General features: G+C 41.0%; 1 protein-coding gene across 1 annotated transcript in view; it reads right to left on the reverse strand.

Moving 5' to 3' along the window:
• Nucleotides 1-17,348, reverse strand: part of KDM2B (lysine demethylase 2B) — a 327,868-nt gene that overhangs the window by 275,049 nt on the left and 35,471 nt on the right. Inside the window, exon 5 of the mRNA XM_069755447.1 lies at nt 5,298-5,476. Within this exon, the coding sequence (XP_069611548.1) occupies nt 5,298-5,476 (179 nt within the window). The remainder of the gene's footprint in view (nt 1-5,297; nt 5,477-17,348) is intronic.

Genomic DNA, 17,348 nt, shown 5'->3' on the forward strand with positions numbered 1-17,348 from the left:
ACCAGCCATAGTGTAAGGCTCGGGTGTTCATGTAAAGCTGCATGAACCAGTTAACTGCCTAAGTATGTAGCAGTACAGACACAGAGGGCTATTAACTGCATAAAGTGTATGAGAACATGATACGAAGAACCGGATTATGTTTTTTGTTTTTTTATGATAGGTTAATGCGTTGAGGCAGTAGGCCAATCTGAACAAATGAGTTTTTAGGGCACACTTAAAACTGTGGGGATTGGGGATTAATCGTATTAACCTAGGTAGTGCATTTCAAAGAATCGGCGCAGCACGTGTAAAGTCTTGGAGACGGGAGTGGGAGGTTCTGATTATTGAGGATGCTAACCTGAGGTCATTAGCGGAGCGGAGGGCACGGGTAGGGTGGTAGACAGACCAGAGAGGTGATGTAGGATGGTGCTGAGCCATGGAGTGCTTTGTGGATGAGGGTAGTAGTTTTGTACTGGATTCTGGAGTGGATGGGTAGCCAGTGTAATGACTGGCACAAGGTAGAGGCATCGGTGTAACGGTTGGTGAGGAATATGATCCTGGCTGCAGCATTCAGCACAGATTGGAGCGGGGAGAGTTTGGTAAGAGGTAGGCCGATTAGTAGAGAGTTACAATAGTCCAGACGAGAATGAATAAGTGAAACAGTAAGAGTTTTTGCAGAGTCGAAAGTAAGAAAAGGGCAAATTCTAGAAATGTTTTTGAGGTGCAGATAAGAAGAGCGAGCCAGTGATCGGATGTGGGGGGGTGAATGAAAGCTCGGAATCAAGGATGACCCTAAGGCAGCGGGCATGTTGCTTTGGAGTAATGGTGGAACCGCACACGGAGATGGCAATGTCAGGCAAAGGTAGGTTAGTAGAGGGAGCGAACACAAGGAGTTCAGTTTTTGACAGGTTCAGTTTCAGATAGAGGGAGGACATGATGTTAGAGACAGCGGTAAGACAATCACTGGTGTTTTCTAAAAAGGTCGGCGTGATAACAGGAGAAGAGGTGTATAATTGGGTGTCGTCAGCATAGAGATGGTACTGGAAACCAAATCTACTGATTGTATACTGCCCCTATTGGACAAACAAAGAGAAGAGGAGGGGGCCTAGGACAGATCCTTGAGGAACCCCAACAGTAAGGGGAAGGTGAGAGGAGGAGGAACCAGCAAAACATACAGTGAAGGATCGGTCAGAGAAATAGGAGGAGAACCAGGAGAGAACGGTGTCCTTGAGGCCGATGGAGCGGAGCATATTGAGGAGGAGGAGCTGATGATCCACAGTATCGAATGCTGCAGAGAGATCTAAGAGAATTAGCATGGAGTAGTGACCATCAGATTTTGCTGTTAGTAGGTCATTAGAGACTTTAGTGAGGGCAGTTTCAGTAGAGTGTAAAGAGTGAAAGCCAGATTTAAGAGGGTCGAGAAGAGAGTTATCTGAGAGATAGCGGGTAAGACGGGAGTGGACCAGGCGTTCGAGGAGTTTAGAGATGAAGGGAAGATTAGAGACAGGTCTATAGTTAGCGGAACAGTTTTGGTCGAGGGATGGTTTTTTAAGTAATGGATGTATGATGGCATGCTTAAATGTGGAGGGAAAAATACAGGAAGTGAAAGGTTGAATATTTTTGTTAGGTGAGAGGTGACAGCCTCTCTAACTTTAACTCTAACTTTTTTGTGCATAGTGTCAGCCTCCTAGTAGCAGCAGCATACACCCATTATATAGAGTCATTACAGAGTGATCTATTTCAAGTGTTAATTTCTGTTAATGTTGAGGATTATGGCTTACATCCAATGAAAACTCCAAAGTAATTATCTCAGTAAATTAGAATAATTAACAAACAATTGCAAAGGCTTCCTAAGCGTTTAAAAAAGGTCCCTTACTCTGTTTCGGAAATCTCCACAATCATGGGGAAGACTGCTGACTTGACAAATGTCCAGAAGGCAGACACTGACAAATTCCTCAAGGAGGGTAAGCCACAAAAGGTCATTGCTAAAGAAGCTGGCTGTTCAGAGTGCTGTATCCAAGCATATTAATGGAAAGTTGAGTGGAAGGAAAAAGTGTGGTAGAAAAAGGTGCACAAGCAATCAGGATAACCGCAGCCTTGAAAGGCTAGTTAAGAAAAGGCCAATCAAAAATTTGGATGAGATTCACAAGGAGTGGACTGCTGCTGCAGTCATTGCTTCAAGAGCCACCACACACAGACGTATCCAGGACATGGGATACAAGACAATGCCAGAAGAATCTTAGCTGGGCCAAGGAGAAAAAGAACTAGACTGTTGCTCAGTGGTCCAAGGTGTTGGTTTCAGACGAAAATACATTTTGCATTTCATTTGGAAATCATGGTTCCAGAGTCTGGAGGAAGAGTGGAGAGGCACACAATCCAAGCTGCTTGATGTCTAGTGTGAAGTATCCACAATCAATGATAGTTTGGGGAGCCATGTTATCTGCTGGTGTAGGTCCACTGTGTTTTATCAAAACCAAAGTCAGCACAGCAGTCTACCAGGAAATTTTAGAGCACTTCATGCCTCCCCTTAGCTGGCAAGCTTTTTGGAGATGGAAATGTCATTCTCCAGTACTTGGCACCTGTCCACACTGCCAAAAGTACCTATACCTGGTTTAAAAACAACAGTATCACTGTGCTTGACTGGCCAGCAAACTCGCCTGACCTTAACCCCATAGTATGGGGTATTGTCAAGAGGAAGATGAGAGACACCAGACCAAATAATGCAGACGAGCTTAAGGCTGCTAGCAAAGCAACTTATGCTTCCATAACACCTGAGCAGTGCCACAGGCTGACCCCTCCATGCCACGCAAAAGGAGCCCCGACCAAGTATTGTTTGCATTTATTGAACATACATTTCAGTAGACCAACATTTCAGATTTTAAAATCCTTTTTTCAAGCTGGTGTTATAAAGTAATCTAATTTACTGAGATAATGACTTTTGGCTTTTCATTAGTTGTAAGTCATAATTAACATTAACAGAAATAAACACTTGAAATAGATCACTGTTTGTAATAATATATGAGTTTCACTTTTTTGTATTGAAGAACTGAAACAAATTAAATTTTTGATGATATTCTAATTTAGTGAGAAGTACCTGTATCATATGGTAATATGAATGGTGTTAAACAAAATTATGACTCATCCAACTAAAAAGAAAAGCTCTCATATGGTTATCAACTAGTAGATAAAAAGTAATCTAAGGCACTCACCGATCAAAAAACAATGCTTCATTAGTCAAAAGTCAAACAGTCTCAACATAAGGGTTGTTGCACATGTAACATTTCATCCAGGTGCCAGGCATTTTTTATTTTTGAAGATGGGCGAGTGACCTGGATTACTTATCTAATAGTGCTATTTGGAAATCCATGTTTTGTGGGTACATTGAGCAGCACCGCTTTATTTGAATAGTTGCACCAACTTTCAGCTTGCTTTCAAAGCCTTGCAAAAAAAGTGTATTACAAATTATTATTATTATTATTAGTGATGAGCAAATATACTCGTTACTTGAGATTTCTCGAGCATGCTCGGGGGTCCTGTTAGCCAGCATAAGTACATGTGGGGATTCCCTAGCAACCAGGCAACCCCCACATGTACTTATGCTGGTAAACAGATGTAAATCATTCAGCTGCAGCAAGAAAAACTAAATCTCCGAGCACTAAGTACTTGGAGGACCCCCGAGCATGCTCGAGAAATCTCAAGTAAGGCTAGTTTCACACTAGCGTTTACCTGATCTGCGGCGGGCTGCGGACTTCCTCCGTGAAGCCCCGCCCTCCGCCGCACCTCCGCTGCTAGCTCCGCCTACATCTGCATGCGGCCCGCATGCGGCCTGCGTACCTATATTTAACATTAGGTACGCAGGTCGTTCGGCTGTATGCGGATTGTGCCGCATGCGTCGTTTTGACGATGCGGAAGAAAAAAAAATGCTACAGGCTGCGTCTTACAGCCGCATACAGCCGCACGACCTGCGTACCTAATGTTAAATATAGGTATGCAGGCCGCATGCAGATGTAGGCGGAGCTAGCAGCGGAGGTGTGGCGGAGGGCGGGGCTTCACGGAGGAAGTCCGCAGCCCGCCGCAGATCAGGTAAACGCTAGTGTGAAAACTAGCCTAATGAGTATATTCGCTCATCACTAATTATTATTAACATTTTTATTTATTTATTTAAAATATGGCATCATCCAGGTTGACAAAAATGTAAGAATTTGAAACTGCAACTAAAAGAGCTAATGTTCATGAGTGGCACTTTTTTTTTTTTATATGCCACTCGTGTTGATATTTACATACTTCTATTTAAAAGTCTTCAATTTAATACATTAACCAAGGATAACAAGTATGAACCATAGTGAGCAAATAAAGATCCACACACAAACATACAAGACCATTAACCAAAAAGAGATGACATTAGCTATCTAAATCTGAAAGAGAATTTCAATTAAAAATGGTACAGAATCAGCATGTGTAACGAAATATCATTATAAATATGGGTCTGAAGAGATACTTTGAACTGTGGTAACAATATTAACAAATATCACAGCAGTTCAATCAAACCAAAACCTAGTTATGTCCAGATATCAGTAAATTATAAGATAGATTTAGTGATCTCCTTATATCAGTTACCAGAAGTAAAATACAGAAAGCGCTTTATCTGCTAGGATGTGGCAATCCAGTTGCTAACATTATTACAGCTAGTTATGTGAAGATTCATGCTGGTGGTGATAAAGGTCCTGAAAATGTCTGAACAAAGATAGAACTGTAAGCAGATAATATGAGAAACCTTTATTATAAGATGTTTTATACATATATAACATCTGGTAATCTACTGCAGGTTTTAATCAGTTGTGAAGTTACTGTAAGGGTGTATTCACATGATGTGACGTGGTATTTTGTGGAGGGGTTTATTGCCACAATCAAGGTAAAACTAAAACTGCAGTGTTTTTGCCATGATAGAAAAGAAAGAAAAAAATACCACAGAGGCAACATGTGAACAGCCTAAATGTCATAACCAGTGAAACATTTGCAAAAACACTGAAAATGCAATTGAGAAAAATACTTTTCATTTAAAACTCTTAAATCCAAAACTTTCCTATTTACACATGTTGCCAATTAATAAATAATAATAATTTATAAGTTTTAAGGTGTAATGGTCTATAAATGGGGGTCTCCCATTACAATAAATGACTTTTGTAATAAAATTGCATAAATGTTGTAGGAGTCAGTCCTGGTGACACACTCCCTTTCTGCTGGATCATTTGGGACGGATATTTGCCTAGAACTTATATTGGGATGTAAACACCCCAACTTTAATCAGATCACCATACCACAGTTGGCCGCTTGACTACTTTTTCTAGCTTGGTGTGGCTGAACTCCAGGCTGATCACATTGTATAGTTTTTCCCTTTCAGTTTCTGGGGTTTCGAAGTATCGGACAAACTGTGACATACTCATGTCTGTGGCCTTTTGTGTGTTCACATCCATCACATCCACTATGCGCCGGCTTCCTACAGAAGAAGAGATGTTTCAAGCCAAAATGTAAGAAAATTAATAATTATCTCTATTATCCAAAGACTAAACTCTATTCTATATCACTAGCATAGTGCTGATCGTCAGGTAGGATTCACATGTGCATTATGGTCCGCACAGACTGACTGAGGGTCTCCCGACTAGAACTTGACAGCCTAAAAAATTAGTCTGTTCAGTTTTGGTAGAGACCTACGGCCAGCCTGTAAATCACAGACCATTACACAAAGACGTGTGAATGCAGAGTTATGCTTAAAATATTCTTGTAACTAGAAGTCTCTTAGCTTATTAACAACATGAGGGCTTATTCAAAGTACCTTGCTACACAAAAACGTACTCTTACACATATGATTTATCAAGACTGGTGTTTTGTATGGCAGTTTGATGAACAGTAAGCTGCTAATTTCATTAAAGGAAACATGGCAGCTAATACACTTTTTGTGGTTGGGGAAGCATGTATCTGATACTGGCTTGATCATTTAACCCCTTAGAGACCTTGCTCTTTTTCGTTTTTGCTTTTCTATTTTTCGCTCCCCTTCTTCTCAGAGCCATAACTTTTTTATTTTTTAGTCAATATGGCCATGTGAGGGCTTGTTTTTTGCGGGATGACTTGTACTTTTGAACGACACCAATGGTTTTACCATATTGTGTACTAAATATGGGAAAACAAATTCCAAGTGCAGTGAAATTGCAAAAAATAAGTGCAATTTCACAACTGTTTTTTGGATTTTTTTTTTTTACCGTGTTCACCAAATGCTAAAACTGACCGGCCATTATGGTTCTCCAGGTCATTACAAGTTTATACATGTAGAAAAGCCACGGAGACACCATCACGTGTTTCTCAACGCAAGCAATGAATAGCCAGGTCTTTCACCGGGAAGGAACAAACACGGGAAGGGCAGCATCCCTAAAGGGAAAACCACCTATACCAAAACATGGTATCCATCCACAGACAGCTGTTTCGGGGTATTTTTCCCTCATCAGTGTGGGCACTGCTCCTAATAGCCAGTTTCTTACTCCACACTGATGAGGGGCAAATACCCCGAAACAGCTGTCTGTGGATGGATACCATGTTTTGGTATAGGTGGTTTTCCTTTTTGGAAGCTGCCCTTCCCGTGGTTGTTCCTTCCCGGTGAAAGACCTGGCTATTTATTGCTTGCGTTGAGAAACACGTGATGGTGTCTCCGCGGTGTTGGATGTTTTGATCTCCCCGAGGTCATTCATCCTTATGTTTATATTACAAGTTTATAGACACCAAACATGTCTAGGCTTTTTTTTTATTTATTTATTTATTTAAGCGGTGAAAAAAATTCCAAAGTTTCTTAAAAACAAAAAATTGCGCCATTTCCCGATACCCGTAGCGTATCTATTTTTTGTGATCTTGGGTTGGGTGAAGGCTTATTTTTTGTGTGCCGAGCTGACGTTTTTATTGTTACCATTTTTGTGCAGATATGATCTTTTGATCGCCCGTTATTGCATTTTAATGCAATGTCGTGGTGACCAAAAAAACGTAATTCTGACGTTTTGACTATCGCTACACCGTTTAGCGATAAGGTTAATCCTTATTGATAGATCTGGTGATTCTGAACGTGGCAATACCAAATATGTGTATGTTTGATTTTTTATGGTTTTATTTTGAATGGGGGCGAGATTATATAATATATATATATATATATATATATATATATATATATATATATATATATATATATATATATATATATATATATATATATATATATATATATATATATATATATATATTATTATTTTTTTTTTTTTTTTTTTTGTTTTTTTTTTTTTTACTTTTGGCATGCTTCAATAGTCTCCATGGGAGACTAAAAGCTGGCAGAACCTTATCGCCTCTGCTACATACAGGCAATAATCGGATCACCTGTATGTACGAGAATTGCTGATTTGCTATGAGCGCAGACCACCGGTGACCAGCGATCATGTGACGGGGGTCACCGGTAGGCGGACTTCTGGCCCGACGCCCAGAAGCGCGCATTTCATGCCGTTGTCAGAGTTTGACAGCGGCATTTAAAGAGTTAATAGCCGTGGGTTCGATCATGATTCCACCCGCGGCTGTTAAGGGCACATGTCAGCTGTTCAAAATAGCTGACATGTGCCGGGAAAGATATGGGCTTACCGCCAGAGTCCACATCAAAGGGAGGGAAACTACCTGCGTAGTATTAGTACGGCGGAGGTCACAAAGGGGTTAAGTAAGAGATGTTTTAGTTTTAACAGTGCCATTTCAGAGAATTTTAGAAATAAACAACAACAACAATGCATTTTAATGCTAGCCAGGGAACATGCTGCTCAGGTTCCTAGTCCAAAAGGCCAGTCCCGAGTATCTTCTTTTCCACCCAGTTTCACTTGAGTGACAGGTCTCTTGGACTACTCACCCCAGTGGTATGCTTCCCTGCCTGCTCTTAAATGTATGTTTTTCTCTATGAAACTCCACAGCATTCCTTATTAAAATGTATGTGGCTGAAATTATAGACCAGTGTCAGAAATGCAGCCTGTTAAGACAGCATGTATCAGTTGTCAAGTTTCCTTTAACACATATGTAGCTCTTAATGAATTTGGTGCGATCTTTCATCAACCATGCACAACAGCAAGAATTGTGCATCAGTCAGGGACTGGAGTACACGTCTGTTTTAAGTTACACCTTTTATGGTGTAAATTATGATATATTTGTTGGGAATGATTGGTGTAAAAATGCCAGATGTTTAGCTGCAAACTTTCAAATTTAAAAAATTGTGACATTTCAAGTAGAATTACACCAGAGAACTGGTGAAAACTTCTTGATGAATTGGGGACAGTGTGGTTTTATCTTTGTGACAAACGACTTCCTGAATGGCACCCATAATTTATGTGCTAGAACAATACTTTAGTAACATTTTAAATGCAACGTCTAAGGTTTCTTCTAAATACATGTGACTTTAGAAGATGTTAATCAAATACCAAAACCTGGAGTTAGTCCCCATTTCACTCTGGGGAGAAGCAATTAATGACCTGAAGAGTTTCAATTTTGGTTTCCACTCTGACCTCCTTACTATCCCTTCATCAGTATTTTTTTATTTATTTTTTACTGAAAACTTTAAACATTTTTAACTCATCAGCAAGAATCTTTTCTAGGCAGATTCCACATGAAATTCACCTTAACATGCACTTAAGAAAAACTAAAACGAATTAACGTATGCACTGCAACGTAAAAACAATATTTTCTGTGCATTTGTTACTCTTTTTAAGCTTCTATTAACAGTTTTGGGCAGTTAAAGTTGTGAACAGGCTTAAAAAAATTTTTTTATGGTACTTACCATTCTTCTGGTGACGTCAATTTTTGGGGGGAACATACCCTAACTGTGTAATGTCCCTTAGCAGTAGAAAAATATTTAGAATCGAGAGTTCTCAGTGGTTGATACATTTTAATGGCTAAATGAAAAGATAGTAAATTGCAAGCTTTCGAGACTACTCAGGCATAGACTAATACAAAATCTGAAGAAACACATTTATGTTCAACACAGCACAGAAATAATGCCATAGGTAAGACAGGTGACGTGAAGGCGAGGTGACGTGTCTTATCTATGGCATTAATTCTGTGCTGTTTTGTGCATAAATATGTGATTCTTCAGATGTTGTATTAGTCTTTGCCTGTTGAAGGCACCTGCGTAGTCTCGAAAGCTTGCAATTTGCTACCATCTTTACAGTTAACCATTAAAAGGCATCAACCACTGAGGACTCTCAATTCTAAATATTTTTCTATCTACTGGCTAACACAGTACAAAGTCATATATCTTCCATTAGCAGTGGAGTAATTTTAAGCTCATAGGCCCTGATGCAAAAGCTCCAATGGAGCCGCAAATTATTACAAATCTTCAATAGTAATAATCTTTTTATATGGGCGAAGGGATGTTCTGGGCCCTATAGGCTGCCTTGTGCAAAAGCAGCCCCTGCACCTACTATAGATACGCCCCTGTCCCTTAGCTACTGGGCCCCATGGCAGATGTTATGCCTGCTAACCTTGAAGTTACTTGCATGGCATTTACAGTGGCACAATTACTTCTCTATATAATCTACAATTGTTTTCTTTTACTTCCCTTGAAAACTACACAGCAGGTATAGCACTCCGTACATTTCTCAAACACTGGAGGGCGCTAGAGTTGCATAAGGTGACAAACCAACACTTTAGAATCTATAGTATTGATCCATCATTAGGATAAAGAATGAGGCTGCCTGTGTGCAGGACCCACCACCAGTCACAAATCACAGAATTAGATGCATGGGATGTGAAAGTGAATGAAAGTAATTTCCTCAAAGACCACAATATAAGCATACATTCACCTCCAACATCATTTTACAGAAAATATACTGTACATTCATTTATTATGTATATAGATATACACAGTGGCATGTAAGAAGTTTGGGCATCCCTGGTCAAAATTACTGTTATTATTATGAACAGTGAAGGCTACGTTCACATTTGCGTTGTTGGGCGCAGCGTCGTCGACGCATGCGTCATGCGCCCCCATCTTTAACATGGGGGGGCGCATGGACATGCAAAGGTATGCGTTGTACTGCGTTTTATGACGCATGCGTCATATAGACGCACAAGACAGGGCGCAGAGGACGCTACTTGTAGCGTTTTCCCTGCGCCGAAATTCCTGATCTGTAGGATCTTATGACAACGCATGCGTCGCAAAACGCTGCGTTGTGTACATGTGTTGTTGGTTGCGTCGCCGACGCTGCGCCCAACAACGCAAATGTGATCGTAGCCTAAGCAAGTTGAAGATGAAAAGATCTCTAAAAAGGCCTAAAGTTAAAGATGACACATTTCCTATGTATTTTACAAACAAATATAATTAGATAAGTATAAAAAAAAATTTATTTCTAATTTTTCACAGAGATCTGTGGTGAACTCACTGAATTTTTCCTACGGTGCTGAGATTACCGCAGTTTAGCTGGGAACGCATCCAGAACGTTGGAATGGTGAGGGATATTATTGTTTTCTATTTTAATAAAAGGAGACGAGGGCTTCAATGCAATGGGCGTTAGGCAAGTATTATGGTGTTTGTTATTTTTAAATAAAAAAGGAAAGGTGTGTATTGCTTTTATTTCAAATAAAAGACTTTATTCTTGCTGTGTGTTTATTTACCATACAACTATAGGATTAGTAATGGATAGGTGTCTTATAGACGCTTCTCCATTACTAAGCCGTGGGCTTGATATCACCGGACAATACAAAAGGGACATTAACCCCACAAATATGAACCCCTCTTGCCACCACCACAGAGCAAGTGGAAAGAGCCAGGCAAAGCCCTAATAGATGTTCCTTTTCTGGGCAGCTGTGTGCTGCTATTTTTAGGCTGGGGCAAAATATTTATCTTACCAGCCTGAGAATATCTGCCCCACCATTCTGCTTTAGCTTGGTTGGTTGTCAAAAATGGAAGGGACCCTACGCCATTTTTTTATTAATTTAAATAATTAAAAATAAGGCAAAAAAAAACCCCTCTATTTTTGATAACCAGCCTTGCTACAGCTGACAGCTGAGGGTTGCATCCCACTGCTGTGAGTTTTGCCTGGCTGGTTATCAAAAATACAGAGGAATCCAAGCAGTTTTATTAATTGATTTAGAGCGCAGGCGGCAGCTTATGAACACTCCCATCAGCCGCCTCCTGCTTAAGCTTTTATCAGTCGAATATAACTCAACATTCTCCCCTGCTAGCGCTGATCTCAGATGGAGAATAATGAGAGGTCCTCAACACCCGGGGACTGTAAAACAGTGATAAAAGTACAGCTGATTCCAAGGAGCCGGAAGGTGTCACACAGATAACAAATGGATGTCATCCGTGTGCGGGACGTTTTGCGACCCATGCTGTTAAACAGACATGTCAGCGTATTTTGCCCAAGGACACAGGGTCCACTGACATGTGTACAGACCCATTCACTTGAATGGGTCTACCTACTTAAGTGTCTCCGGTACATGTGAAAACTGTCACCCCAAGTACTGTACACACTGAGGTGTGAAAGAGTCCTTACTAATCAGTAGGCTTGATGTCAGCGGACAATACAAAAAAAAAGGTGACATCAATCTCACAAGTAAGGGTACCGTCACACAGTGGCACTTTGATCGCTAGGACGGCACGATCCGTGACGTTCCAGCGATATCGTTACGATCTCGCTGTGTGACACGCTACTGCGATCAGGGACCCCGCTGAGAATCGTATGTCGTAGCAGATCGTTTGAAACTTTATTTCGTCGCTGGATCTCCCGCTGACATCGCTGAATCGGCGTGTGTGACGCCGATTCAGCGATGTCTTCACTGGTAACCAGGGTAAACATCGGGTTACTAAGCGCAGGGCCGTGCTTAGTAACCCGATGTTTACCCTGGTTACCAGTGTAAATGTAAAAAAACAAACACTACATACTTGCCTTCTGTGTCTGTCCTCCGGCGCTGTGCTTCTCTGCACTGGCTGTGAGCGCCGGTCAGCCGGAAAGCACAGCGGTGACGTCACCGCTCTGCTTTATGGCTGACCGCCGCTGACAGTGCAGAGGAAAGCACAGCGCCGGAGGACAGACACAGAAGGTAACTATGTAGTGTTTGGTTTTTTTACGTTTACGCTGGTAACCAGGGTAAACATCGGGTTACTAAGCGCGGCCCTGCGCATAGTAACCCGATGTTTACCCTGGTTACCAGGGGACTTCGGGATCGTTGGTCGCTGGAGAGCTGTCTGTGTGACAGCTCCCCAGCGACCAAACAGCGACGCTGCAGCGATCGACATCGTTGTCGTATCGCTGCAGCGTCGTTTCAGTGTGACGGTACCCTAAGATCCCCACTTGCCACAGCAAGAGGGCAATTGGAAAGAGCCAGGCAAAGCTGGGGGGTGGGGGGGAGGACTTAACGTCGTTTTATTTATTTCAATAATTAAAGAAAAAAAATTGCATGGGGACACCTCTATTTTTGATAAGCAAGCTTGCTAATGCCGACAGCGAGGGTTACAGCCTGCAGCTGTCACTTTTGCCTGGCTGTTAAAAAAAAAAAAATACATTTAAAAAAAATGGTGAAGGTTCCCCTGGATTTTTGTTATTTATTTTTTAAACTTTTTTTTTTTTTTTTTTTTTATTTCTATCGCAGGCAGGGGCTGATAAATACACCCATCAGCCGTCGCCTGCTCTTGCGGTTATCAGTTGAATACAACTGTTAACATTCTCCTCTGCTAGCGTTGATCGCAAAGCGAGCAGGGGAGAATGATGAGAGCTGTCTTCAGCACCCGACACCGGGGAACATCGCGAACAGTACCACTGCTTCCCAGACGACAGTAATTGTGGTACTGATGCGGCACATGGTTGCCACAATGTTACACACACACACACACATACACACAGATATCTCTGATGCTTTTTTTACTGGTAAAGAAAATATCAGAACGTGTGAAAGAGCTCTTAGGGATATGGCTTGTTCACCATCATTGTTAGGAAAGGCCAGTTGATGCAAATTTCCTAGATTTATAAAAATCCCAGCCTTCTCTAACCTGGTGCCATGGATTCTTCTAAGCAGCTGCCTAGCACTCTGAAAATTAAAAAGGTGGAGGCCCACAAAGCAGGAGAAGGCTAGAAGAAGATAGCAAAGTGTTTTAAAGATGACCTTTCCTCAATTTGAAAAGTAATTAAGAAATGGCAGCTAACAGGAACAGTGGAGATCAAGATAAGTTCTGGAAGACCAAGCTACATTTCAGTGAGCTGCTTGTAGGAATGCCAGGGAGGCAAATAAGAACCCTCGCTTGAGTGCAAAAGACCTTCAGAAAGATTTAGCAGACTCTGGAGTTGTGGTATATTGTTCTACTGTTCAGATACACCTGCACAAATATGGCCTTCATGGAAGAGTTATCAAAAGAAAACCAAAAAAATTCAGCTTTAGATGTATGCATAAGAACATCTAAACAAGCCTGATATATAGAACGCTTTGGCCACAATGATCAAAGGTATGTGTGGAGAAAAAAGGGCAAAGAATTTCAGGAAAAGAACATCTTGCCAACCATTAAGCATGGTAGTGGATCAATCATGCTTTGGGGTTGCGCTGCAGCCAATGGCATGGGAATATTTCAAGAGTAGAGGGAAGAATGGATTCAATTAAATTAAAACAATTCTTGATGCAAACATAACACCATCTGTAAAAAAGCTGAAGTTGAAAAGAGGATGGCTTCTATAAATGGATAATGAATCTAAACACACTTCAAAATCCACAATAGACTACCTTAACCCCTTTACCCCCAAGGGTGGTTTGCACGTTAATGACCGGGGCAATTTTTACAATTCTGACCATTGTCCCTTTATGAGGTTATAACTCTGGAACGCTTCAACGGATCCTGGTGATTCTGACATTGTTTTCTCGTGACATATTGTACTTCATGATAGTGGTAAAATTTCTTTGATATTACCTGAGTTTATTTGTGAAAAAAACGGAAATTTGGCGAAAATTTCGCAATTTTCCAACTTTGAATTTTTATGCAATTAAATCACAGAGATATGTCACACAAAATACTTAATAAGTAACATTTCCCACATGTCTACTTTACATCAGCACAATTTTGGAACCAAAATTTTTTTTTGTTAGGGAGTTAAGGGTTAAAAGTTGACCAGCAATTTCTCATTTTTACAACACCATTTAAGGGACCACATCACATTTGAAGTCATTTTGAGGGGTCTATACAGTTAGGGCCAGAAATATTTGGACAGTGACACAAGTTTTGTTATTTTAGCTGTTTACAAAAACATGTTCAGAAATACAATTATATATATAATATGGGCTGAAAGTGCACACTCCCAGCTGCAATATGATAGTTTCCACATCCAAATCGGAGAAAGGGTTTAGGAATCATAGCTCTGTAATGCATAGCGTCCTCTTTTTCAAGGGACCAAAAGTAATTGGACAATGGACTCTAAGGGCTGCAATTAACTCTGAAGGCGTCTCCCTCGTTAACCTGTAATCAATGAAGTAGCTAAAAGGTCAGGGGTGGATTCCAGGTGTGTGGTTTTGCATTTGGAAGCTGTTGCTGTGAGCAGACAACATGCGGTCAAAGGAACTCTCAATTGAGGTGAAGCAGAACATCCTGAGGCTGGAAAAAAAAGAAAAAATCCATCAGAGAGATAGCAGACATGCATGGAGTAGCAAAATCAACAGTTGGGTACATTCTGAGAAAAAAGGAATTGACTGGTGAGCTCGGGAACTCAAAAAGGCCTGGGCGTCCACGGATGACAACAGTGGTGGATGATCGCCGCATACTTAATTTGGTGAAGAAGAACCCGTTCACAACATCAACTGAAGTCCAGAACACTCTCAGTGAAATAGGTGTATCTGTCTCTAAGTCAACAGTAAAGAGAAGACTCCATGACAGTAAATACAAAGGGTTCACATCTAGATGCAAACCATTCATCAATACCAAAAATAGACAGGCCAGAGTTAAATTTGCAGAAAAACACCTCAAGAAGCCAGCTCAGTTCTGGAAAAGTATTCTATGGACAGATGAGACAAAGATCAACCTGTACCAGAATGATGGGAAGAAAAAAGTTTGGAGAAGAAAGGGAACGGCACATGATCCAAGGCACACCACATCCTCTGTAAAACATGGTGGAGGCAACGTGATGGCATGGGCATGCATGGCTTTCAATGGCACTGGGTCACTTGTGTTTATTGATGACATAAGAGCAGACAAGAGTAGCCGGATGAATTCTGAAGTGTACCGGGATATACTTTCAGCCCAGATTCAGCCAAATGCTGCAAAGTTGATTGGACGGCGCTTCATAGTACAGATGGACAATGACCCCAAGCATACAGCCAAAGCTACCCAGGAGTTCATGAGTGCCAAAAAGTGGAACATTCTGCAATGGCCAAGTCAATCTCCAGATCTAAACCCAATTGAGCATGCATTTCACTTGCTCAAATCCAGACTTAAGACGGAAAGACCCACAAACAAGCAAGACCTGAAGGCTGAGGCTGTAAAGGCCTGGCAAAGCATTAAGAAGGAGGAAACCCAGCGTTTGGTGATGTCCATGGGTTCCAGACTTAAGGCAGTGATTGCCTCCAAAGGATTTGCAACAAAATATTGAAAATAAAAATATTTTGCTTGGGTTATGTTTATTTGTCCAATTACTTTTGACCTCCTAAAATGTGGAGTGTTTGTAAAGAAATGTGTACAATTCCTACATTTTCTATCAGATATTTTTGTTCAACCCTTCAAATTAAACGTTACAATCTGCACTTGAATTCTGTTGTAGAGGTTTCATTTCATATCCAATGTGGTGGCATGTAGAGCCCAACTCGCGAAAATTGTGTCACTGTCCAAATATTTCTGGCCCTAACTCTATGATAGAAAATACCCAAGTGTGACACCATTCTAAAAACTGCACCCCTCAAGGTGCTCAAAACCATATTCAAGAAGTTTATTAACCCTTCTGGTGCTTCACAGGAATTTTTGGAATGTTTAAATAAAAATTAACATTTAAATTTTTTTCACAAAAAATTTACTTCAGCTCCAATTTGTTTTATTTTACCAATGGTAACAGGAGAAAATGGACCCCAAAAGTTGTTGCACAATTTGTCCTGAGTACACCGATACCCCATATGTGGGGGTAAACCACTGTTTGAGCGCGTGACAGAGCTCGGAAGCGAAGAAGCGCCATTTGACTTTTCAATGCAAAATTGACTAGAATCGAGATGGGACACCATGTTGCGTTTGGAGAGCCCCTGATGTGCCTACACATTGAAACCCCCACAAGGGACACCATTTTGGAAAGTAGACCCCCTAAGGAACTTATCTAGAGGTGTGGTGAGCACTTTGACCCACCAAGTGCTTCACAGAAGTTTATAATGCAGAACCATAAAAATAAAAAATCATTTTTTCACAAAAATTATCTTTTCGCCTCCAATTTTTTATTTTCCAAGGGTAAGAGAAGAAATTGGACCCCAAAAGTTGTTGTACAATTTGTCCTGAGTACGTAATCCTCCACAAGTGACACCATTTTGGAAAGTAGACCCCCTAAGGAACTTATCTAGATGTGTTGTGAGAACTTTGAACCCCCAAGTGTTTCACTATAGTTTATAACGCAGAGCCGTGAAAATAAAAAAATCCTTTTTTTTTCCCACAAAAATTATTTTTTAGCCCCCAGTTTTGTATTTTCCCAAGGGTAACAGGAGAAATTGGACCCCAAAAGTTGTTGTCCTATTTGTCCTGAGTACGCTGATACCCCATATGTTGGGGTAAACCCCTGTTTGGGCACACGGGAGAGCTCGGAAGGGAAGGAGCACTGTTTTACTTTTTCAACGCAGAATTGGCTGGAATTGAGATCGGACGCCATGTCGCGTTTGGAGAGCCCCTGATATGCCTAAACAGTGGAAACCCCCCAAATTATAACTGAAACCCTAATCCAAACACACCCCTAACCCTAATCCCAACAGTAACCCTAACCACACCTCTAACCCTGACACCCCCCTAACCCTAATCCCAACCGTAAATGTAATCTAAACCCTAACCGTAACTTTAGCCCCAACCCTAACTGTAGCATTAACCCTAGCCCCAACCCTAACCCTAGCCCTAACCCTAGCGCTAACCCTAGCGGGAAAATGGAAATAAATACATTTTTTAATTTTTCCCCAACTAAGGGGGTGATGAAGGGGGGGCTTGATTTACTTTTATAGCGGGTTTTTTTAGCGGATTTTTATGATTGGCAGCCGTCACACACTGAAAGACGCTTTTTATTGCAAAAAATATTTTTTTGCGTTACCACATTTTGAGAGCTATAATTTTTCCATATTTTAGTCCACAGAGTCATGTGAGGCCTTGTTTTCTGCGG

The sequence above is a fragment of the Ranitomeya imitator genome, chromosome 1 (assembly GCF_032444005.1).
Source record: "Ranitomeya imitator isolate aRanImi1 chromosome 1, aRanImi1.pri, whole genome shotgun sequence".
NCBI lineage: Eukaryota > Metazoa > Chordata > Amphibia > Anura > Dendrobatidae > Ranitomeya > Ranitomeya imitator.